Source organism: Psittacula echo (assembly GCF_963264785.1).
Source record: "Psittacula echo genome assembly, chromosome: 11".
Lineage (NCBI taxonomy): Eukaryota > Metazoa > Chordata > Aves > Psittaciformes > Psittacidae > Psittacula > Psittacula echo.
In genome coordinates this window covers 17,995,168-18,020,116 of record NC_137746.1, presented here as the reverse complement: position 1 = coordinate 18,020,116, position 24,949 = coordinate 17,995,168, and the positions used below count along the sequence as shown (strand labels likewise).

Sequence of the window (24,949 nt, the reverse complement as noted above, 5' to 3'; positions counted from 1 at the left end):
GTTTTCGAGTAAAGAAGCCTTTGGCTGTGGGACTGTGGCAGCATTGATAGCTGGTGCACCCTCCTGGAGTGGTGCATTGATAGCTGACGCACCCTCAGCCTCGCTGGCCACTTGCCCCACGTGCTCCATGTGCTGTCCCCATTCCAAGTGACTTTAGAGAGATGGGAATGACCTGTGTCTCCTCTGTGGACCCTCTCCTGCCCCATTCTTCCCTGATGGTAGAGTGAAACTTTCCAAAAAACTGGACATTTTTCCAAAGAAGACATTATTTTCTTGCTGGTCCTGCAGTTAATCCATGGGATCCAAGAGGCTTTCCAATCCTGGCATTAACCAGCCAAGATGTAGCTCTAACTCTGTTTTAGCTATAGTACTTGCAGGAGAGGACAAAGCCAGCACAGCTAAAACCTTTCTCACACCTTTTGGCTGGACATTTGACATTGGCTGACACTATTTGGATTCTCCATTTTCATTTCTTATCCTTTGTTTAGTCAGTAAGAGTGAAATTTCACTTTCAGGCCTTAAATATGATGTGAAACTGCTTAAAGAAACACTGAGGTGGGGCCTTGGTGCAACTATTGGACAGCAATATGTGTCAAATTGTTTTTAAAGACTGCTTCAAACCCCACACCTAACCTCCCATACAAAGTTACCCATGACCACTGCATCATTTCAATCTCCATCACTGTGTTTTTCAGCAGAAAATGCAAATGCTGTGTAGGATGGAAGAGAACAGAAAGAAAAGTTCAGAAACTGCAAATCTTTCATACACCTTCTAAACCAGGTTTTTGACATAATGTTAACCACATTTTTAATGAAAATGGACTGGATGGTACAAACACACCTGTTTCCTCTGACGGCTTATCTCCACTTTCAGTGATGCACATTTGTTCAGTGTGTTCAGCCGCCTAGGGTATAAGAGAGACATTTTAAATTGAAACTATTTCATTTCTTGAAAACAAACCTGCACCAAACGTGCTGTGAACTTCTGCCACGGAGTCCCCATTCCAGCTGTCAAAGACTGACATTCTGATAAAGGTTGTCCATACATTTTGCCAAAACCAGTGCCAACTAATAGCCCCATGATGTTCACAGTTTCAGTTCTGCCATCTTGAAATTGGAGAAGAGGACCCTAATTAACTAATTAAAAGCCACATGATGAGCTTTAACAATTTAATGCTTTGTATAATGTCACTAAGACCTTGGCTGAAGCAGACATGCAGACACGTGCTTTCTTTACCTTTCAATTCTGAAAACAACCAACTTCAGTGGCACTAAAGTATGTGCTTAAGGGATTTCCTTCAGTTGCAGCACTGGTGACCTCGTTAGTCTGACAAAAACTAAGGCATGAAAAGATGAATGACAAATAACTATGGAGCCTGGAGGTGTTAAAGATGGTTTATAATTACTGTTTACCTGAATAGTGAGTCAATGGCATCTCCATCTAAAAATTCATGATCTTTCCTCACAGTTCTTATATCAATAGGAAACTGCATATCTGTAAACAAAGAAGGTGAAGCTGAAATCTGAGTTGTAATTGCACAGACCTTGAACTGTATGACATATCTATCACAGGTGAAATACATATAAATTCATTTCTATAACTATATATCTAGACAAATGTTGTTCAAGTAAGTGAGGATCGGTTCCTTACAAGTGGCAGAGTAACTGCAGGTATCTGCTTGCTGTTCTTAATTACAGCTAGACAAGCATTTGCTGCATTCCCAGGAGCTTGCAGTGACTAAGTGCTGTAGTCAAGAAATACGGAAGTATTTCTTCGCTTTGGTGAAGGTTCTCTGCACCTTCTGCCTTCCAGTACTGTATAAAACTAGGAGCATTTTACATGAGCTTTTGCTGATGGCAAGGTACAATGCAGCACCTGACACATGCCCTTTGAGCTGTAGTAAGCCTGAGAAATCATGCTGTGCTTGAAGCTAATCAATACACCAGCTGAAGAGATTTAGCCTTGCAAATGAGGGAGCCAGGGAGATCCATCAGTATTTTTTAGGTTACTTTTTAAGCTTAATTTACCTGGTCAGGTCAGGACACTGCATAAGCAGCAAGATAACACAGAGGAGCCATTTTTCAGAAGCATGACAATGTACATTTCCAAACTGTAAGATTGACTGCTTCTATAAATGAAACCTGCTGTAGGCAGACAGCAATAATTTCTGTGAAGCACCATGTTTCATAGGATACAGTTTTCAAATTTGGCTCTATTACTTGACTTCCAGGTTTTAATTTTGCAGTGCACGGGGGAGGAGGGAAGGAGAGCAGGCAGAGATACTGTTGGTCCTCTAACTGTGGCTCTTTGATAAAATTGCTCTTAAAAATAGATTAGCTTTCGTTACACTCAATGTTTATAACAATAAACATATTTTAAAGAATAACAGTTTCAGGGTATAAGCACAAGTGCTGCCTGAATATTACACAAGCTCTCAACAAACCCATATCTCCCCCGCAAGTAATAAACACTCCTTGTAGCTTTAACAACATGAAAATATGCTGAAATGGCATTGTTTGAATGATTGGCTGCTTCTGAGTGTCTGCTTTAAAAATTTGGGATTGCAAGACGATTTTTCCAACATTCTCTTTCAAAACACCAGTAAAACAAGCTTGCTCAAGACCAAAGGCTAGAGAGTGTTAGATGAGGTTTGGTTGCAGTCAAGGAGTTGGCAAAACCACCCAGCACTCCAAGGAAAAGAGCCTGAGAAAATTAAAAGTTTCTAAAAATCACAATAGCAGAAATTTGATGGAGTTATAGCCTAACAATAACCAGGAAAGATTTGTTCTCCTCCAGAATTCTACTGACTCCACGCTAACCTGTCAGTGCTGAGAGACCACGCACCAGGTTACTGTTTGTCTGCAGGTCTGCATGAAGATACCACAGCATTTGGCAGTTCTTCCATCAAAAGTGTCAGGTTCTGAAGTATTATTTATGCAAATAATTCCACTTGAATTCAGTGCCAGCTGCTCAACAAGTCTTTGGGTTCATACCTACCTTCAAACAGCTGTGCATACTGGGGGAACCCGGCAGCTCTCAGCCAGTCACAGGCTTCTCTGGCTTCAATTTCTGCCATGAGAACATAAAGTTGTTCATTTGCAGAGCTCACAGGGGTTATGCTTTCGCAATATAAGCAAGTTAGTCTTTTCTGGTGGATTCTCAGAGGAATATGAAAGTTTTGTTAGTGTATTACTTAAAAAGAAATAAATTCTTGTGCCTGACATTCTCATGCATGTCCATTGCTCTGGACTACTCATTCCAACATAGGATAGAGAGCAAACATACAAGAGTGTAGATATGAGCACATACTTGAGATGTCATACATGGATCTACGTCAACTACCCCTGAGATTTGGACAGGGAAGTGTCTGTTATATGTCAAAATGAGTCACGAGAGAAGGGTGTAGGATACATGTCTATGCTCCTGCAGAGCAGAGCCCATTCGTGCATTCCATTTTGGAGAGATGGAGATAAGACACAAACAAATCCTATAAATAAACTCAAAATGCTATCACAACATTAATAGCACTGGACACAGGGTAAGTATTCCCAGAATAAGGGTTCTCAGGAGTACCTGTTGCTAGGGTCTATCAATGTCTATTTCCTTGCCAACTACCAACGCAACTTGGCAGCCCCTTCAGCACAAGCAGATGTCAAGAATGAACCGCTTGTTTTGTGACAATTCAGAAAGCTCCATGGCCAACCGTGTAACATTCCCACAGGAGCAGGAGCAGAATATCACTTCACAGAATCACAGAACACTCACCAGATTTCTCAGAAACATAAACATACTCAGCATGAGTACATGCCACAGGCTCTAACCTTGGCAAACACTAGAAACTGCTGGGTCTACTGAAGACGAAAGGCTTCCCATGCTACACTTCTTGTGCTCCAGCACACCTTACAACAGACATCACCCAAAGGCAAAGTCTCCTTTGAAAGGAACGTTTTAAAACTGCCTTAAAATCAAGCATGATCAGTAGAATGAAATGTTTTTAAAGCACCTTAAAATGCAGCATGCTAGGCTAGAGGAACATGCCTGCTTCTTAAAACCGTTTTCTTTACATGTACACCCAAAGATTTGGATTCCAAGTCACTTCACAGACATAGCTATTCAAAATCACTGCTTGCTTTGCTCCAGCTTCTCAGTTGTAAGTTATCAGCACAACAGACTGAAGAAACTCATCAAAACACTTACAGATCTTCCACGGTTTTATTATTCTACTTCTAAACTTTAAATTATTTCCATTATCACTTGATTAACTTGGACAATGCCATCTGTAACAAAGGCTTTTCTGCACAAAACCATGGCTTTTCATCTGAGAATAAAGCGATACCACAGGATGATAAGAATGTTTCTACATAAAACAGATGCATGACTCCTTTTTTTTTTCTTTCCCAAACAGCAGAACAGAAACTAATTTCTTCCACAATAGCCTATATACACTGTGCCTACGTTTATTACTATACTTAGTGCCAGAGTTTATCGTGATCTTTATCATAACACAGCATTTACTGACTGCCAAGACAGGGGACTGATAAAACACCAGCATTGTACTTGCAGAGCAAAAGAGGAAAGGAAAAGAATCTGTAGAGCCAGGACGATGGATGACCAGCCTAACACTGACAGGCTTCACAAAGACAAAGTGATTTTCACTTAGAAAAACCCAATAGACTTAACCAGCTCAGCTGTGGAGGAGCTAAACCTGTTCTCATTCCAAACCTCACTCTGAACTAGACAGCTTGAGCCTGTGCACAGCTTTTCTGAGTGCAGACAGGAGAGTGACTGAGCAGGGGTTGAAGCTTCCCCATTCCCAACACATTAGAAGTACAGCTCTAGTTTTAGAGCAAACCAAGCCATGAGCAGTGATATAAATAAGAACAGGCTAGAAAGTATTTTGCAGCCAGTAACGACGCTTCCATGAATACACAATGGCATTCAACACTTTGAGGTGGTCTCTTCCACAGGACAAGGACACAGGAGCTGGAGGAACGTTCTTTGCTAATATAAATCCTCAGGCCTTTTATCAGACCTTTGCACAGTCCCATGTTGCAGTGTCCCTGATGCGTTAGGAGACAACACATGAAGCATTAATAAGTTCTTGGCATGTCTACTTTTATTTGCCATTTGATTTGCTGTGATTATTTCACCACTAAAATAACAATTGAAGAGGTCTTTGCTGCCTCTCCCCAGTGCTACTGGAAATTGAAATCCTGAAGACATAATGGCTGCCTAGGAATTTTACTCTGATGAAAGGGAATTCCCAGACCAGCCCATATTACTGTGATAATGATCAATCTGAGAGGAGGAAATAAAAAAGAAATAGGATGTAATTGCTGGAAAGGAAATAACTGATCTCCATAGGGCTGCACTCAGTGCTGACGTGCAAGTCTGCTCTGCTTTTACGGCATGAGATGAGTGAAAACTCGCTAGGTAGTACTGGCAGGATACAGATGAAGCACCCCAGCAGTGCTCTCCATCAGGGACCCCACAGGTTTCTAAAGCTCTGCAAATAAAAGTCAGAGCAGTAAAAAAAGAGCAACAATCATAAGTAGCATTAATGGCTAACACTAACATACCTGCCTAGGGGGATTCAGGCTCATATTAGAATAACTGCTCAGATGCTTGTTGCAGAGAAGTTAGGTCTTCCTGAATGGCAACTGGAAATAGGGGAGCCTTCAGAAAGCCCGTATAGAACAGCACCTCAAAATACTATTGCAATTGCAGTGTATCTGCCTGAGAGCTACATGGCATGAAAGAGGACAACACCTTTTTAACAGATCTCTTGGGCGCTCTCTGCACCACTGAAACAGCAGAGGAACCTCAACAGGTCACCTCCTCCTCAACTGATTTCACAATTAAGCAAATGTAAAAGAAATCATTTTTCTGCAGAGCTTAACATTCTGTCTCAGATTAGAGGCTGCAGCAGTATTTCCTAGCCAAGCCAGCTGTGCTATGGGCAATGGGTGGCTACCGGACGTTCATGAGAAATAGTACACATGGCCTGTGCCATCCTCTGGCTGTGCTGTTACACAGGTTCTGTGCTGAAGATGGTTTAGCCCAGCCTCACTGAAAACAGCCTTGACAATGCTTCCAACGACCCTGGGAGCCCTCTAGGGCCACTGCCCCCCTCCCTCCACAGTGGTGCCATTCCATGCCCCACTGTCTCCTTCCCTCCAGAGTCCCAGCATCCACATCAGCTTGGCTGACACCTCCTCTCCTTCATCCACTTGGATTTAAGACCTGAAAAACAGCATTCCCCCATGTGTGCATTATCCTGTTTGCAGACTGGAGAACAAACCCAGATTCATCAGGTACTTAGGAACCAGATGCTACAGCGTGTATTAAATCCCTATCAGAATGAACATCAATGTTACCAGCAATGCTTGCAATAATGAAAAGACATCTGTGCTGAGATTCAGGCATTCTCCCTGAGATGTTCTCCTCACAAGAACAGCACTTTGCTAACACCAAGGGAAGAGAGGCAGCAACTGAAACCAGCAAAAAGCTGAATAGGAAACAGGCCAGTCAGTCTTAAAAACTAATCATGAGCTTCAACTGCAGAAAAGCATCAGATTGTATTTGCAATGTTTAAAGCAGGCCTGGCCAGCCGATGCATCAGGAAATGGCTCACATTTCTTGGCAAGGTCAGGTCTGTGATGCTTTGGCTTTCTGAACCAGCTGCCACAAGCCCCAGTGGGAACCAGTGGCAAGACAAGTGCCATGGTGAGCACACGCAGGGGACAAGCAGTTGCTGGCAGCCCTTAGGGCAGCTCAGCTCTAGGAAACCTGAGCCTCACTGTCTTGTCTTTCACACACATCTCACTGGAGCTCTCCTCCAACATTGTCTTTTAGAATGTTTTTTGAGTACGTGGTAGGTGCACTACTTTTATTTCTATCCTCACCTAAAACAGTTTTCCAGTTTGGACAGGTCAGAATCATGTGGTGATGAGGTCTTCATTAACTAAAGGGATTTGTGTTTAAGTCTGAACAACTTTCAACACTGTGCCAGTGAACAGTTTGAGAGGTTTTCTTGCTGTTTGCAGCACTCTGTGTTAGTTACTCCAGGACCCTACTTGCTGCTATGCAGAAAGGAGCAGAAATGTGCCCGTCTGGGAGGCACTCATCCAGCCTCTCCTCCCTGTGCCATGCGAGTACAGGCAGGAGAACAGGCAAGGCAGGACTGCCTCGTGACTTTGACTGCATATTACACCAATCTGGAATGAAACAGAATAGCCAAAGAGTTTTGTTCTTTCCCAATCTCTCTCATTACACCAGAAGGCTTTTTTTCCTCTCCACATGGCACTAACCCTCCCACCACAGCAACAGACAAGCAGACACCAAAACCCCACCTTGAAACCTGCTGGATTTGGCACAGCACAACCAAGTGCCCAGCACACAGATGCTGCCGTGTCCTCCCATCACCACCAGTCCCCAGCCATTGTCCCACTCCCCTCCTCAGCACTGGATCAACAGCACTGGGTGTGCTTGGCAGCCGCACATCAGACCCCGCCATGCATTGCCCTGCTGCGCGTGAGCTGGCAGATCCCGCAGCAGTGACGCATCCTGCTGGTACTGGGTGTGCTGGCGGCAGCAGAAGCAACAAGGCTTTTTCAGGGTCCATTTGAAGATAAAGTGATGATTTTCCCATTGCATTGTTCTGGTCTGTGTATCTTGCTGGGTTTGTAAACATTTGTATTACTGCCCTATGACTTACAGCTGCTAATAAGTTATTTCATTCTATACACACCCAGTGAAAGATGCATTCACTGTGCTAGAACTATGATTTCCTGAGGATGCTCAGGACTGCATTATTCCTGTGATGGGCTTTGCAAGAACTGGTTTTTTCTTGTTACCTTTTTTTACTTCAAGAGAGAGTCTGAACATGCTGTCTACTCAGTGCTGAAGGTTCACATGCAATGCTTTCAAAGCAGGGTGTTTACACTGACCAGGATAAGCAGACAGGGGCTTGTAAAACTGAAACTCTCCAAATGCTGAGATGGATCATAAATAATGTTTATTCTGCTGTCCCTTGTGCAATGCAAAATAGCAAAGTCTACTTGTATTTGAAACCCATTTAAGAAGGGGATTATTGCTTGGAATTTTGCCAGGATAATTCAGACTCCATACAGATAGTGCATACAAATATCTGGAAAAGGAAAAGGCCAATATATTTGTTTCTTCATTCCTCCTTTACTATCATGCTGGTGTTTTGGAACTGCAGCCAACTCTTCAGTTATCACAGCTGGGAACTGCCATGTATTCCAGTACTTTGTGATAACCCCTATTGCATCTTTATCCAGCTCCTTGGCATGAGCTTCCCAAGCTGATTACCAGGAGTGCCAAGCTGACACTAGGATCTTTAGCCGGGTCCTTGCCATTAGCCTCCCATGTTGGTTATTGGGACCTAGGCAATTTTAAAGGCATTTTCTTTGTAGACCATGCTAACAAGCTTGTGAGTGTTGGCTGATCTTTTAGTTGCTTCTATGTAAGATAGAGAAGGGAGTGTTTGCTTTGCAGGAATTTTTCAAAGAGCTCAAGGGAATTACGTATCTAACTCAGACTGACTTCAGGAGAAATGAGAGTGTACCCTTCTAACTTCCAAATCCATACTTGTAAATTCCAAGTAAAAGTGGGGCAATAGAGAGGGGATTTATGTCCCTGCAGTCTAATCCCAGCTACATTGCTTCTCCATGCTTTGGTCCTTCTGGCTTTGAAGCAGGAGCAGATGCACCATTCCTCTGGTGCAGAAACTCCTTATGGCTGGATTTTTTACGGGACCCTTGTAGAGAAATAGTTGATGCAAAATTCCCAGGAGGAGCTGTAAGGGAAGGGTAACTGCTTGCTGCAACAGAGCCAGCGTCAGTAAAACAACAGCACAGAAGTAACGAAAAGCAAGCCAAGTGTCCTGTCCATGCTGTTTCACCCTGCAGTACTAAGTTCCCCTTAATTCTGCAACATGCCAATAATGACTCTATGATCTACAAAGCGTTCCCGAAACGCACCCAGCTATGAGTAGAAGCAACAGGTACTAGAGGAGCCTGACCTGGAGGGTGAGCAGCTCGGAAGGACCGCTGGCGGGCAGAGCAGCGGCACTGAGTGGGAGGAAGGTCCTTGCAGCACCCACCTGCAGCCGCACCGGGGGCAGCATCCACCGGCCACAGAGCACCGAGCCCGTGTGACCGCCCGGCCCTGCCGACGGCCCCGCTCCCGCCCCCCCGCCCCGCCCCGCCACGGCAGCGCTGCGTGTGCGGGAACCGGGCACGGGGATCGCAGAGCAGGGAGCGGGTTGTGCTGGGACGGACCTTAAAGCTCCTCCTGCTCCAACCCCTGCCACAGGCAGGGACACCTTCCGCTGGAGCAGCTTGCTCCAAGCCCCTGTGTCCAACCTGGCCTCGAACACTGCCAGGGATGGGGCAGCCACAGCTTCTCTGGGCACCCTGTGCCAGCGCCTCAGCACCCTCACAGGGAAGAGCTTCTGCCTAAGAGCTCATCTCAGTCTCCCCTCTGGCAGGTTCAAGCCATTCCCCTTGGCCTGTCCCTACAGGCCCTTGTCCCAAGCCCCTCTCCAGGTTTCCTGCAGCCCCTTTAGGCACTGGAGCTGCTCTAAGGTCTCCCCTTCAGGAGCCTTCTCTTCTCCAGACTGACATCTCACCAATGTAATTTTGAGGGATTTCTCATGTTTTTACGAAATTACCCTCTGTCTCATTTTCTCCTTCCCCACAAGCCCCCAGCACAGTGTTGCTTCTACTCAGCACACTGACATTTCAGCCTGACATTGCACCCTGCCAAATGATGCTGCGCCTGGCAACAGACCTTCAGCTGGGGATAGAGCACAAGCTAGATCCATGTGGAAACCCGAGGTCCAGCCCCAGCCATTCTGCACAGTGGTCATGGTGCAGTTGTGTCCCTTGCTGCAACAGTTTTCATGGAACAGACAGAAACAGAGCTTTCATTTTGCTTATTCAGACTTAGTCTAGACAAAATATAGTTTGTGGTCTGAAAAATTCATATACATTTGAGCAATGTATCTGTGTACTGAAAACATGATGGTTTGGGACCTTTGCAACTGACTCCGTTTCTTCACATATGCTGTAGTTCACCACTGCTGTGATTTTATTTTCTGCCCGTAACGACACTGTTTCACTGACTACACTGACTACACTAACATAGACCCCAGCCCCAAGCTCTCAATGTAGATTTGCTGTTTTGTCACATTAAGTTTATTTTAAAACTTCTGCGCTGATTTTAAACTCAACTGAGCAATACAAAACTGTGGATTTCTAACAAAAATACATGACGAGCCTTCACAGCCTGAACAACCCTTGTGCAGGATGCTCAGCACGGTGCAGGGTGTCCTGTAGGCTGCTCTCAGAAGAACGTATCACAAGTGTTAATACATTTAAAGTTATTTCCCTGGAAGTTAAGTCTTATTAGTTGACTTAAGTCACTAATAACTTTGTCTCTGCTGGACTGTTGGGCACTACTTCTTTATAGGGCAGACATAAGAGTGGGATACTGTGTTAAATTAGAGAGGTCTAAAGATAACTCAGACTCTATGAACCCCTCCAGGTAACCAAACCAGGCTCTAAATTTCTGCAGGACAACATCTTGTGCTGTTCAGGCTCTTACACTTTGGAGCTTACAACACAGCAGAAAAAAAGAAAGATTGAAAGCAATGGATAAGAAAAAAATCCATTAATTCTATTTAAAACAAGAATTCTTCTGGATATGGCTCTTTTCTTTCTAAATGAAGACTTCAGAATTGAAGAAGTAATGCATTCTTCTGTTAATTTCATTCACCCCAATCTCATTTAGGATCATTACACCCTCATGTTTCATTATCATTAGATTTATTCTCTGTATAACAACCAAATGCAAAATCTGCAGACTTATGGTCTATTTTTCATGCAATTGGTTCCTAAACTGATAATTCAAATGACACAATATAAAATATATTTGATACTCACATTGGGCTACACAATACAGAAAGTATTACGGTGGTGTGATATATGTGTGATACATGTGTGATATATGGCATCTAGCTGTGATTAGCTAAGAAAATGCTTTTCTCCAGACCCACCCAAAGCAATATAAAAAGTACACACCCTGCACTGATTAAATTCTTAGCTATGTGCTTGGGTTAGGGAGACAGAATCTATAATTTAAATCTGGGCACAACATCAGCACACTGCTTCATATGGTAGAAATGCCCATCCAGACCATGCAGTTTCTCTTTCCCACTCATGTTCATTTGGGTATTTGCCATGAAACAACAATGCATAGCCCTAAAATCATAGAATCCCAGACTGGTTTGGGTTGGAAGGGACCTTAAGCCTCATCCAGTTCCCACCTTCCACTGGAGCAGGTTGCTCCAAGCCCCTGTGTCCAACCTGGCCTTGAACACTGCCAGGGATGGGGCAGCCACAGCTTCTCTGGGCACCCTGTGCCAGCGCCTCAGCACCCTCACAGGGAAGAGCTTCTGCCTAAGAGCTCATCTCAGTCTCCCCTCTGGCAGGTTAAAGCCATTCCCCTTGGCCTGTCCCTACAGGCCCTTGTCCCAAGCCCCTCTCCAGGTTTCCTGCAGCCCCTTTAGGCACTGGAGCTGCTCTCAGGTCTCCCCTTCAGGAGCCTTCTCTTCTCCAGGCTGCCCCAGCCCAGCTCTCTCAGCCTGGCTCCAGAGCAGAGCTGCTCCAGCCCTCGCAGCATCTCCATGGCCTCCTCTGCCCTCGCTCCAGCAGCTCCACGTCCCTCTTGTGCTGCTGCCCCAGAGCTGGATCAGGACTGCAGGGGGGGTCTCCCCAGAGCACAGCAGAGGGGCAGGATCCCCTCCCTGAGCTGCTGCTCACGCTCTGGGGGTGCAGCCCAGCACAAGGGGGGTTCTGGGCTCAAGCGCACACTGAAGCCAGGTCATGGGGAGCTTCTCCTCACCCAATACTTTATCAGCAATAAACCTGGGGGATGCTCACATCAGCCTCTGAGTGGAGGAGGTTCTGCCCACACACAGTAAGTTACACCCTACAGAAGCTGATCCTCAGCATCTATATCTGAAGCAGGAATTGCTGTTTTCCCAAGGATGTCTGGAATAATGATGTCTCAGTTTCAGAAGAGGCATTTGGGTATCTCCTCAGCATGTCAAACCCTCCACACCAGCTGTGGGGCTGCAGACTCTGAGGCTGCTGAAGAGGCTCCTGTGCCAGAGGTAGAGAAGACAAGAAAATCCATTTCGTGCTCACCTGGGCTTTCCCATTCCCAGCTCTTCAGCCCATCAAGGACCACCCACTTACATTAGTGAAGCTCTAAAGCTTACCCCATTATTTGGGAATGAAGCCTGGAAAATGAGATGTTTTCCCCAAATGGTCATTAGAGCTTGATTTCCTCTTTTCTGAAACCACTCGCCTTTGCTGGAGGCTCTCCAGACCCAGGTTGAATTCCAAGCTGACTTAACTTGAGTGAAGAACCCAACCATTAGCCTACTGTAGGTCAGCACACATGGGGACTCTGTACACGGTATCTCCAAACCAGTCACATTCCACCTTGCTCAGATATGGTGAAAGACAATCCCAGAGCGGGTCATTTTGAAACAACTTCAAGAAATACTGCATGAACACAATGAATCATGTTTCTAAATGAGCCTGATGCTCCCAAATCCCTTACTCATACTTAACCAAAACTGTACAAAAGCCCCAAGTCCTTGCAGTGATTTCAGACAGGCGCCGTGCCGAGAAGCAGAGTCATTAAAGCCAAGCTTCTTGCATGTTTGAATTCTGATGTCACTGGAATATTTCCCATGTAAATACATTTATCAGAGATCACCTCACTCCTTTCTTCCTATGGTTCCCTTTCAGTGTCTCCCACAACAAACACTTTTTAGGAATCGAAGCTGAATGGAATTTCATTTCTGACTTTCTCTTAGTAAGATCCCAAAGTAACTGTTTTCCATTTTCATGGCTGATGATCTTGAGTTCTATATCAAGAAGTCTAACGTCAGCTGTGACTATCCTAGTAGGCATCAAGAAAGATATTTCTATGGAAACAAGTTGTTCAGAGAAAAGCTGCATGATTAATTAAGGAGTTAGACCAATTGGGAGGAAAAATGCAGAACAAAACACAGTCATTGCATTAAGACAGAGTTAAAACAGATTAATATTGAAGGTCCTGGGGAAAAATCACCATTTACAAAGAAGAAAATTAATAAAATCAATAGAAAAGGATTTAAATTGGAAATAATGAGATAAAACTAAGGGTAAAAACCATCCCAACTCAGGCTAACAAAACCAAAAACTTCCTGACAAGGAAATCCATTGATTGAAAGATATTTTCCCAAGGACAAAGACTGGAACTTTATCATCTATGACGCAAGGCGGAGGAGAACTGCCAGGATGTGTATTTCAGGGAGCAAGATGTATGAGCGAAAACCTGGGCTGCGTAACTATCTTTCTTCTCTTGTGACAAGAGTAAGCTGAATAAAGCCTTTAACCTTGCTTAAAAAGAGGAAAACGATATTGTTAAAAATAGATTCTTGGATACACTGAAGTAATGTTGAGGCGAAGACAAAAACCATTAACCCATCTTGCTGCAGAAGCAGCATCTAGTCATCATTCTGGTCGTCTTGTCAGAAAGCAGCTGTGTGAGAGCAGAAGTATGAGAAAATAAGCACATTCATAGCCTCTCATATAGCAGCAGATCTTTCCCCTGAAAATCAAGATAAAATGGTGTGGTCTCAAATCAGTCAAAAAGCTGCTGGATTACAGGAAACGTGTCCTCCTGGTTCGCCCAGGCTGTAGTCATTCAAAACCACTCACACCTGGCTTTTACAGTCTTCATCATCAGAATCTTAAAACATCATAAAAGCTTTTAAATAGTTTTCATGGTATTTTCTCCATCTCCCAATGAACTTTGCTTGGCTGCTTTCACTGGGACCTTCCAATGAAACCTCCTGCAGACAAAGCTCTCATGTTTCCAATAAACACAGACCTGAAATCCAGAGATGACAATGTCAGGTAATCACAAATTCTCGTTTTTATGTCTTCCTTTCCAAACTCAGCCTTCAACAATCCATAATGGCAGGGAATTTCCTCCTTCCCTCTTCTAGAGGGAAATAAAGACCAGGGAGAATTCCTCGTCTAATACCAGATACCACAAGTAAGGCAGAATAGAACACAATCACCTTTTTTTAAGGGAAAGCTAAAGCATCCTTGTAGTTCCTGTATCCCTTAGAAGGAGTTGGCTTTTTTATATGGCTGTTTACCTACTGTTACAATAACCACAACTACTCTATGTTGTTATGAAAGCAAATATTGTGGAATTGCTGATCCTGGGAAACAGACATTGTCCAGCACATAACAATGGTTTGGTTTAATCTTCACGCCTTTAAATCCCCATGCACCCATTCCATTAAAGTTGTGCAATCTGCTTCTCATTAGAGCAGGTCAAATTTCAAGCTGAAACATAGCTTTTGTCTTCTGTTGTTAGAAGTCAAGCATTTTTTAACGAGGAAAACACTGCTATCACAACAAATTCCAGGAATTTTCTCAAGGAATTTTTATGCTTAGACTAAACAAATTGAAGAATTCTTCCAGAATCACATTATCACAGACTCACAGAATCATCAGGGTTGGAAGGGCCCTCTGGAGATCCCCCAGTGCAACCCCTGCCAAGGCAGGGCCACCCAGAGCAGGGCACACAGGAACGTGTCCAGGCGGGTTTGGGATGTCTTCAGTGAGAGAGACTCCACGACCCCCCCTTGGGCAGCCTGTGCCAGGGCTCTGCCACCCTCAACAGAAAGAAGTGCTTCCTTGTGTTGAGGTGAAACTTGTTGTGTTCTAGTTTATGGCCACTGTTCCTCCTCCTGTCACTGGGCACCACTGAAAAGGGGCTGGCACCATCCTCCTAAAGTGAAGCTCCTAAAATATACGTGAGAGAATGTATCAGCAAAGAAGATAACATCTTGTTTCATAAATTCACTAAGAACATTAAGCTTGAAAAAGCTTGGGAGAAATGTGCTTGTAGTGGGTGCATGGAGTTCCATGAGGAGTCTCCCCTTCAGGGAATGTAATACCCTTGTCAGACCTTCCTGCATGGGAACAGTGCACAGAAGAGTGCCAAGTGCAGAGAACAGGGTACCCAGAGCAAACTCACAGCACCACACATGGGCCTTTACGGATTCACCATCATTATTGCATGTTTTCTATTCAAGGTAACATTATTTCACGAATGACCAAGTGCTTTTCCCAGCAAAACAATCTGGATAGGATCTGCTGCTCTCCAGAGTAAATTTTTGCTGCCATGACATGTTCCCTTCTAGGGAACACAAAAAGGGTTTCAGAAACAAATCCAAAAGAGCAAGGCGTGGCATGGCCTTGGTAATGTGTGCCAGGTCCTGTTCCAGCACCAGTGAACACGGTGTCCTGCTTTGGGCAGTGGTGACCGTTGCCAAAGACATCACGTAAAATGGGAGAGCCAGACGACTGCAAGGAGGAGACAGAATGTCAAGAAATACTCCACTTAATACACTTGGAATTGTATGGAAAAGTATCTCCTTTCAGCTCTTCCCACATAAGAAGCCAACAGATTGTAATTAGCTTTGATTCACAAAGCCTTGTTTCACAACCCCTCTGCCCACTGCTACCTCTCTCCTTGAATACAGCATCTGCTTCTGGCAGCTCAGCCCGAAAGGGCTCTGAAGTGGAAGTGGTGATGAGTGGTTTGCCAGATACCTGGCGTGCCAGTTCTGAACAGAGATGGGCGTTGCTGTGCTTCCCTGGCATCACTGCTCAGCTTTTCAGCATCATGAAAATGGTGCTACTTGTGAAAAGGTTTGCGCTGGTTATGAATTGGAGTCCAGCAGACAGCACTTCAGCAGCACATAAGAAGAACAAAGCCAACAGGACATTTCTGGCCATTTAAATACATAAAACCAGACTGCCCACTCTGTCTTACCAATATGACTCCAAAATGGCTGAGACTTGAGCATAAATGGATAATCCATTCTAGAAATGACTCTTGCACACTTGGGAAATAAAAGGTGGTGAGTAAAATAACAAGAATCACTTCCATACTGCTGTGTCCCTCTGACACACAGACCAGGCCTGAAGGTGTGAAGTTGTTCAGATATCCATTCTGATCTGTTCTTTTCCCAAGCCAGAGGCCATAGGAGCTGCAATCATTCTCTCTGGAGTTCAGACATTGCTGTGATACTGCTGTGAATCAGAACCGAGTTAAACATGATCTATCCGAACGGGATCCTCTTTCAGTCATCATTCTCAAAAACCAGCTGCTTCTTCCTTAACCAGAAAAGCACAAGAGGACCTTGTGCTTATTTTTCTTCCTACTTTTATTATATCTCAGCTGTTGAACAAAGTGGACTGACGGGTGATTCCTCAAAGATCCAGTGGATGCCCGTTCCAGCAACCAATCAATGCAGCTGGACAGGACAATTTTCTGCCAGTCACCCAAAGCCAGCACCTCCTGATTTTAGCAGACCAGTTTTATACATGAAAAGACAGTTGCTATTTCTAACAATATATCTTAACAGCTCAGGAAGCAGCAACAGGCAAGTGTCATATTAGATCGAAGACTATCCCAAGCTTATCTATGCACACAGTCAGATCTGCTTGGATGGAAATCTCCTGAGAACAGGTTTGCTTGTGAGTTTTTCCAAGAAATTTTTGCTTTTGAGCTAAATAAGTGCCACAGAATTGAAGGCATCTGAATTTCAGTGTTTAGGAACTGGTGGTCCGGTTATTACCATCAATGTGGTATTGCCATCAACGTGAGCGATGTGAGCAATGTGATGCAGAGGAACATGTAGTATTTTATTACAGGAGAGCCAGGTACAACAGTTCACATGAATAAGAAGCACTAGAATGTATAAAATTAGGAAATCTTGATAATTTATTGGTGAGACTGCTTATTAGATAGTAAAATCTGAAAGGTGATGAGGTTTTGGTAGAACGCCGATGAAACAGGCTTAACAATTACTTGCCTGAATTCTTGACAACACCCTGGCCATGTTCACATCCTCGCTTTGTTATTTGTAATCATTTGTGACCATCTTTTTGTTCAGATGAATACCTGGGGACCAAAAGATCTCACCTACAGCTACAAACTGCTGTTTGCTATGAACAGCTCACATCACAGTGATTCTGATTGCTTTGCATCCCCCCACAGGCTGAAACTATTTCCAAAGATGTTTGATGAGTGTTTATCAATGTATTTCCAGGAACGCGTCAACAAGAGAGAAGGAAAAAAGTGTGGTGTTGAAGCCAAATCTATCATTAGAGATTACGGACCAATACAATTGATGTCATTTCTATTTTCCCAGCTCAAGTTTATCAGCAGATAATTCACTGAAATCTTTGAGACCTTTCCAGAAAACACAATTCTTTTTCTGTGTTTGTGGTTTTCTCCTATGACATATGGATAAACTTTTCAATTGAATTATTAATGTTAGGCCTAGAGAAAACTCCTGAAAATGCAATTGCCATTTCAGAGAAATAATATGCAAAAGACTTCAATAAATAGCCTCAATGAATTCCATAAGTAGATGTAGCATTTTCATCTGAAAAGCAGAACAGCTTGCGTCTGGATCTCAGAGAAGCTGAGACTCATTTTGGCTTCTCACTTTGGCACTTTAAAGGGGAAGAAAATATCAAAGAGAACCAAAATAAAACAACCAATGAGTGAAAAAAAGGAAGAAAAAAAAGGGGATTTCAGGTCAGAATCTGTGAGGCAAAGTGTGAAATTGCAGTAGTCACTTGTAAAGCCATTTTCCAAATGTGCGAAATGTGCCAGCTAGAGAAGTAACTACAGAGGATCTCCCATTGCAGCCATTATATGGATTGTGACAAGAGCCAAGAAACAGGTCAATATTGTGAATGCTTTAAAAATCATTTCCTTTGCAGCAATTCTAGAAAGTGAAAAAACCTCGGAAAGAATGACAGAGGTGCTTTAATCATGGACCTTATTTTTACAACAGGTCTGGAATTGGTGTCAAATCGATTTAAAGGCAACATTAAACCAGATTCAAATGTTACAGCAGGCTCAGCCTCCTTAATAGACTACGACAGGACTCAGCAATGCCTGGTGGCTTATTTTAATCTCTACAAGATACCTGTTTAGTGAAAGAAGAGAATGCACTGCACAGATGAAAACAACTTTTAAACACTTGATGAACATCTTAAAGCTCATCAAATAAGTATTTAATATAATTAATAATGTCCAGTTGTTACGTCTATCACAGGAACACCGTTCCCCTCTGTCCAGCATCTACCTGGCCTGACAAAAAATGCTCTAATACTGAGGAGAAACTGCTGAAAGGCTTGAATCATGGATTACAAATTCATTCCCTTGAGCTTCCTGATCTTTAGTTATCTAAAACTGCAGATGGGCACCAAGCAGGGGAATATTCAGAGAGCCTGAAGAGCTCAGAAGGGGCAGGGGCGCCTGGAGCTCCAGCACAGCTTGCCTGTCTCTGCTTGTCTGCCTGAGCTCCCCAGCTACCAGGCACTGGTGCACACCTAGCCCTGGGCAGCTTCCTCCTGCCCCATCTCACAAGCGTGTCGAGGTCCCTCTGGATGGCATCCCTTCCCTCCAGCCCATCAACCGAACCACACAGCTCGGTGTCATTGGCAGGCTTGCTGAGGGCGCACTCAATCCCGCTTTCCATTTTGCCATGGGACCTGCTGTGGATTGAGCATTCCTTCAGCTCTGGCTGCTCAGCACCACTGAAACCCCTCACCTCGGCACCTTGTGTATGGGGGGGACCAGTTTTATGTGGTTTATGGATCGAGCTCTGTGTTTTATGGGTCCAGCATGTCTCTCGTCAGAGTTGAAGTTGTGTACATAACTCGTGCTGACCTCTTCCTTCTCCACCAAAGCACTGGCTGAGGCACATATCTGTCGGGCGTCACAAGGCTGCTTATTTGACGCACTATTTTTAAATAACTCACAAATATTTAAACAACGTTTCTATCAGCATTACATGCTTAGAAGACATCCAGAAACGTCAAGAGTACCCGAGCTGGTTGGCCCACAGCACTGCAGCAGCACGCCCAGCGGCCTGAGGCTCACACCAGCTCATGCAAGCACCTCAGAGCCCAACAAAAAGTCCTTTGTGAGACAAACCAGGTACTCAGTGTCTGAGAGACCAAGCCTCAGCCATGGTGTAGTTGTGATTTGCAGTTTAGGGGCTAACAAACAACCCAAAGTCACTACTGAAGACATCAGCACCCAGTTTTGGTTCTGTGATCTCTGTCAGGTCCTTCAGCCTCTCTTAGCACCCATTCTGGCTAACAAGCCCTTGTTCCAAGAAAGGCTGTAAGCCTGGGTCTGCAGACTAACTGAGCCAATGGTCCAGTCACACAGCTGCGTGAAGACAAAAGCCCAGCTAGATTTTAATTCTCATTTAATAGACATTTAAGATACATGATAGCATCTTCCATAACACCTGTAGTTGACCACAAGGTCTCCACTGCCAGGTGATGGGCGTAAAAGACATCTGCCATCCAGGCACTCCTGCAGAAGGATGTTATAATCAGTTTCTGATTTGGGAACACAGCAAGGCCAGTAAAGCTTGCCTTTAAGACATTAAAGCCTTTGGGCTGGTTCTTGAGCTACTTTGCTATAACAGACTTTCAAAACCTAAGAGTATTTTACGCTTGTTGTATTTGAAGATTGCTGTTAAGATGATAAAAAAAGAAACACCAAAACTAAACAACCTGAACCACTAAATCCCATTAATAAACGCACTTCAGATCAAAAGACGTTAATTTTCTTTAGCTCATTGCAGATGTCAGCAGTACCCAGTCCTTGCCTAAGACTGAAGTAAAGCTTGGTGCCAGCATGCACATGATGGGAGGGTGCGTATGTTCTTGTTTCTATGGAGGCATCACATAATTTCTACCTTATTAAGCCAAACAGTTTTTCCTTAGATGGCTTGGCTATTACAGGACATGGAGTTGGGAGATCACATCAGTTTGTGCTGTCCTGAGAGAGGGCTGGCAAGAAGTATGAAGCAGACTTCAACTCTTCACTTTCTTTTTTAAGCAGATAAAGGTGTCTAAGCCAGAATAGTAGAAAATGCACACACCATTTCCTCTGATTGCCAAAGGTCCATGGGATTCCTGAGCCAAATGTCATAGGCTGGTGTAGAGTTAGATTTGAAAGGTATAAGGTATGTGTTACCTGTCTAGGCAAGACAAGTCAATTGTGCATGCCACATGTAAAAGGCTTTAGAATGGTCAGGAAAAAAAGTACATTATCCTGTCAATACTGGGATGTCAGCACATGCAATCACCTTGTAATCAGTGCCCTCACTTTCTGCAAAACAACTTGACCTATTATTTCAGATAATACAAGCCTTTTACATATTTCTCAGTATGATCTAAATCTGTTTGGCAGGGAAAATACCATTTCTGCCTGTGCCACTGGCGGTGAAATAAAAGGCTTCAGGCTGCCTGACTCCAGATGCCCTTTCCAGCACATTGCCCCTACATACAACACAGGAACCCAAATTTCAGTCAAGGTCAGCTGTTAGATGTGCCATTGTCTGGAGGTGTAAACCTGCCAAGAATCACTGGGTGGGCAAGTGTGTACTACAGCTCATGTGTTGATAAAAGTTGAGGGACGTTTACCTTTGCTTGAAAAGCATATTTCACTAGCAGGAGGATTGCTCTTGTCTTCCCACATTTAAGAATAACTACTGCTGTCAGGTTCCAGCTGGACCCAGGGAATGCTGTGCAGTGTCTAACTGTAGCATTCAGATAGCCCTTACCTCTGATAACACAGACTGGGAGCGTGTCTGGGCTGATAGGACATGATGGGTTGGTTTACATCAGTATCACTTACTCAACTTCGCTTTAAGTTTTAGCAGTTCTTGTAAAGGAGACAGTATAGAAATACAAAGTGCTCATACACTCCCTCTTATTCTCCTCTCCAGAAATGCCCCACTTCATCTTTAAGAAGTAAAAACAGCAAAAGAAAAAGATAGAGAAATAAAAAAAAGAGCCCTGATCCTTTGCAACATCAAGCAGTGACAGCATCCACGTGAAATATTTTACCATTAATGGCTCCAGTAGAAACCTTTCTGGATGATCTATGGAAGCCCTGCAATCAGAAATATTATGAGCTTTGCTCAGCCCCATTTCAAATTGATGGCTCTCTGATGAGAGGGGAGTTGCCCTCACTTGAGCTGTCAAATTTAGAAATCCATTTGAGTCCTTTTGATGTTATTTGAACGATCACTTCAGAGAGGTTATAAAAACATGCAACTGAGCCATATTTGTTTTTTCTGCGCTGTTTGGAAAGTGTAAACACTTAAATCACCAACTGAGTGCATATCATTCATATTAACCATACCTTTTAAAAGCATACTTAGCATACCACTGAGAGAGATTACTCTGCTGACAGAAATCAAGCGTCTGGATTAATTTAAAGGAGTGCATTTCACAATCCATCATTCCAGCACAGGAGAACAAGGAACGGCTCAGTTAAATTAAATGGTGAGTTACTCTGGAACAAATTAAAGGAAATTCATCTCTGCACTGTGTCTTGTCCAGCCGTGTAACTCAGGGCTGCTGCTGCTGTTAAAAGCCAAGCAGTGTAGGTTTCCTAAAGCTGGGTTTCATAAAGACTGAATCCTTTTACAACCAGTGTTGGTTTATTTGCACCCTTGCCCATCGTGGGAAGCAGCAGGACCTGTGGCTTGTCACAGGAGCTGGCAGTTCCAGGCCAGCACTCTTCAGAGACATTCAGAAGGAGAAGAGCTGTGGGAAACCAGCCTGGGAGTGGGGAGGCAGAGCAAAATGCAGAGCAGCCAAGAGGAGCGCAGGTAGAGAGGGAGCTTGCTGCTTCGCTGCGGGTGTCTGAGCCAGAGCAGAGCCTTCTACTTTCCTGGGAAGCTTTGGTGGCCATCACCGGCTGGGTTTGGTCCATGTCCCTCAGCTAAAGGGCTCTCCGCTAGCCCAGCCCATGTCCAGCTGGTTCACTGGGACATTCTGGACTGAATTGCTGTGTCATTATGAGAAAAGGATTTACTTGGTAACCCAAGGGCCCACATACAGAGACAGTCAGGCTAAACAGAACATACTGAGAAGACTTTACAAACAGTAGAAGGAATGAAAAAAAAACTTAACATAAGAGAGTCTTGTAAGGAATATACATCTGTGTAAAATTCCTTGGGGTACCGATTGGCTCTAGTTTTGCAGATCTTACCCAAAGCCTAAATTCCTTGCTGTCTTTCTAAATCTTTACATAACCATATTCTATCAACTCTCTCCTTAATGGTAACCTTAAATTTTCAGCATTTTCTCCCTGGGTCTATTATATATCTATATCTATATCTATATCATCTATATATATCTATGTCATCTATATCTATATCATCTATATCTATATCATCTATATCATCATCTGTATCTATATTACCACCTGTATCTATATAGATATATTTAACCCAACCTTCTCACAGCAGAAAAAGAGCAGTTTGAAAACGAATGCTCAAATGAGAAGCAAACTAACTCCTTTATAACCATTTACTCTTCAAAAGTAAGTCAGAATATTCTCCTTCTAGTGCTATACCTGACAACATTCCAGGCAAAACATTAGCATCCCTCATTTACATTCATTTCCCTAACTAGGTCTCATTTAGGCACTGAACAGCAGAGGCGTAACAGTGCAACTGATCATGCAAAAAGGCAAACTGTCTCTCCACATTTGAAGACCTTGAAACCTTGAATTGCTTCAAAATAGAGCTGGGCAGTGCCATATCGCCCCACCTCCCAAGTGTGCAACCCCCCTTGGTGCCCAAGTCCCGTTTTCCTTCCTTCCTCCCGATTTTCCCATCTGCTTTGCTCTCTCACTTCCTTTTTCTCACCATGCGAGGCCAGGAAGCAAAGGGAGAGTGGGCAAGAACACGGACTGCTCACACACACACATCCTGAGCAGGGGAAATGCCCCGCACCCCCACACCTCCCATGTCAGCCTGCAGGCAAGCGGGGGCCGGGGAGGAGCCTGCTGCGGAGCGAGAACAACACGTTACCATCAGTGACCCTAGTGTGTAACGGGGAGCAAGTCTCCAGCCAGCCTGAAGCGTTAGAGGAGCCCTCAGAGCTTTTTCCAGGTGGGCAGAGGCTGGAAGGACAGGGAAGCTGTCCCTTTGGGCTGCAGGCGGGCACGTCTGAGCCAACAGCCAGAGGGGAAGGGACTTGCACCAAGGAAACCGGTGAGACCCAGCAGCGCTGCTCTGGCTCCTCTCCCTGGTGACTCCTTCACACAAATGTGTGCCCACAGGCTGCTGTGCTGCTGGGAGGCTGCATCAGAAGCCAGGCTGTGAGCCAGTCCTCCCGCAGCCGTGCAAGCATGAAGTAACAACCACAAGATACTATCTGAAGCTTGTCCAGGTGCTGCAATCACCAAATGTGCCAAGCAGACTTCATATTTGCTCACAATAGCGAATTCCTGTCTCCTTCCAACCTGAAGCATTTAGGCCTATCTAATAAATCTCATACCCTAATCATCTTGAGATATAATGTTGCCATAAATTCTGATTTCCCAAGTGCTGTGCTTCACCACAGCCAAAGTAGCACCTCAGTTCCCAGGCCCTATCTACACACTCTAGAAAGGACCAAAACACAGGGGGAAGGTGTTGCTCTGAAGAGCTGTGCTGAATCAGGGGAGGCAGAGCAAGAGAGGAGATGCTGGTGTTGTGCAGGGGCACCCAGCAGGTCAATGGGCAGTGTAAGTACAAAACCTCCCCACACACCTCCCTCCAGGGCCAGCTTGCTGCTGCTCACTGGCTTTTCTGCTATCAGAGTAGGATGCCATTCCCATCATCTTGCTGTGATTAATCCTGCTCTATCGTAAATGGGAGCTTCTGCTGAAATACCATCCATTTGTTTTTATACATTTGGCAAAACACCTTTTCCTTTTATTGTCTTGGCTAAAATCAGCCCAATTTTTCAGGCTGATTGGGCATTTGGCAGTAATGCACCTAAATGGCTCTGTACTGCTGTATGATAACGGAGCTTTGGCACGGCAAGATTGATAGCAGGTTGCCCCAGGTAAGGATGCTCCATTTTCCTGCAGACTGATTAGTACTGTCTACTCTGGTGATTTAGGTGTTTTTTCAAAGAACACATCTGAAGAGCTGCAATGGATACACACTGTCAGCTCCTGGCAGTTTGAGTGCAAACAGCTGCCCCGAAAGCTCTATGCAGCACCACAAAGAGATGAGCCTCTCTGAAAGCGAGTCAATCAAAGAAGATAAATCTTTGTGTCACTTCCAATTATTGGGATACTCCAGTTAACTGAGGGAATCACAGGCATTAGACTGGCTTTAAATGCCCACGTGGTTGGGACTACACCATTGCTCTTGGGAAGCAATTTCACTGACAGATCAAGAGGCTTTTCTCAGCTAGTTAATTCCAATTAAGTTTTTCCTCTCAATTTCATCCTACTATCCATTATCCTCAGTCAGCTACCCTTAGCAATTCCTCGCCTGCCACGCTGCTCATGCTAAGAGTCCTGGAAATGGTGACATTATTGCAAGTACCTGGTGATGACACCCATGGGACCTGCCTGGCTACAGCCTCAGAGCGAAGAAGATGGTTTCTGCCTTGAAGAGTTTCTTCCAGCTGCTAAGGCCTTTAAAGAAAGCTATACACTTTAGTTTAGATATAGTAACCTCACCCCCCATGTGTTTTGCCTCTTTCATCCTCTGGTCAGCTTTGTTTCTTCTGGCTACCCTGACTTGAGATGAGAATCGAAGTGTAAAGATGTGTAACAGTGGCAATGCTGCTGCAGAATGATATCCTGGCATTTTTCTAGAAGTCTAAAAGCACTGGAAGATGTTACAAGAATAGATAAAACGCAATACAACAGATGGTTATTTTCTGGCATACTGCTGAGTTATGACTTTTATATAGGCTCCGTTAAATAATTCCTTTT

At 44.2% G+C, this 24,949-nt stretch overlaps 1 protein-coding gene across 1 annotated transcript in view; it reads right to left on the bottom strand.

Moving 5' to 3' along the window:
* The window catches only part of LOC308225805 (rho GTPase-activating protein 7-like), a gene marked incomplete at both ends in the record, with an annotated part of 54,439 nt that overhangs the window by 8,366 nt on the left and 21,124 nt on the right, over positions 1-24,949 (bottom strand). The window contains 3 exons of the mRNA XM_080626946.1: positions 842-905; positions 1,414-1,495; positions 2,999-3,070. Coding sequence (XP_080483072.1) covers positions 842-905; positions 1,414-1,495; positions 2,999-3,070 — 218 coding nt within the window. The remainder of the gene's footprint in view (positions 1-841; positions 906-1,413; positions 1,496-2,998; positions 3,071-24,949) is intronic.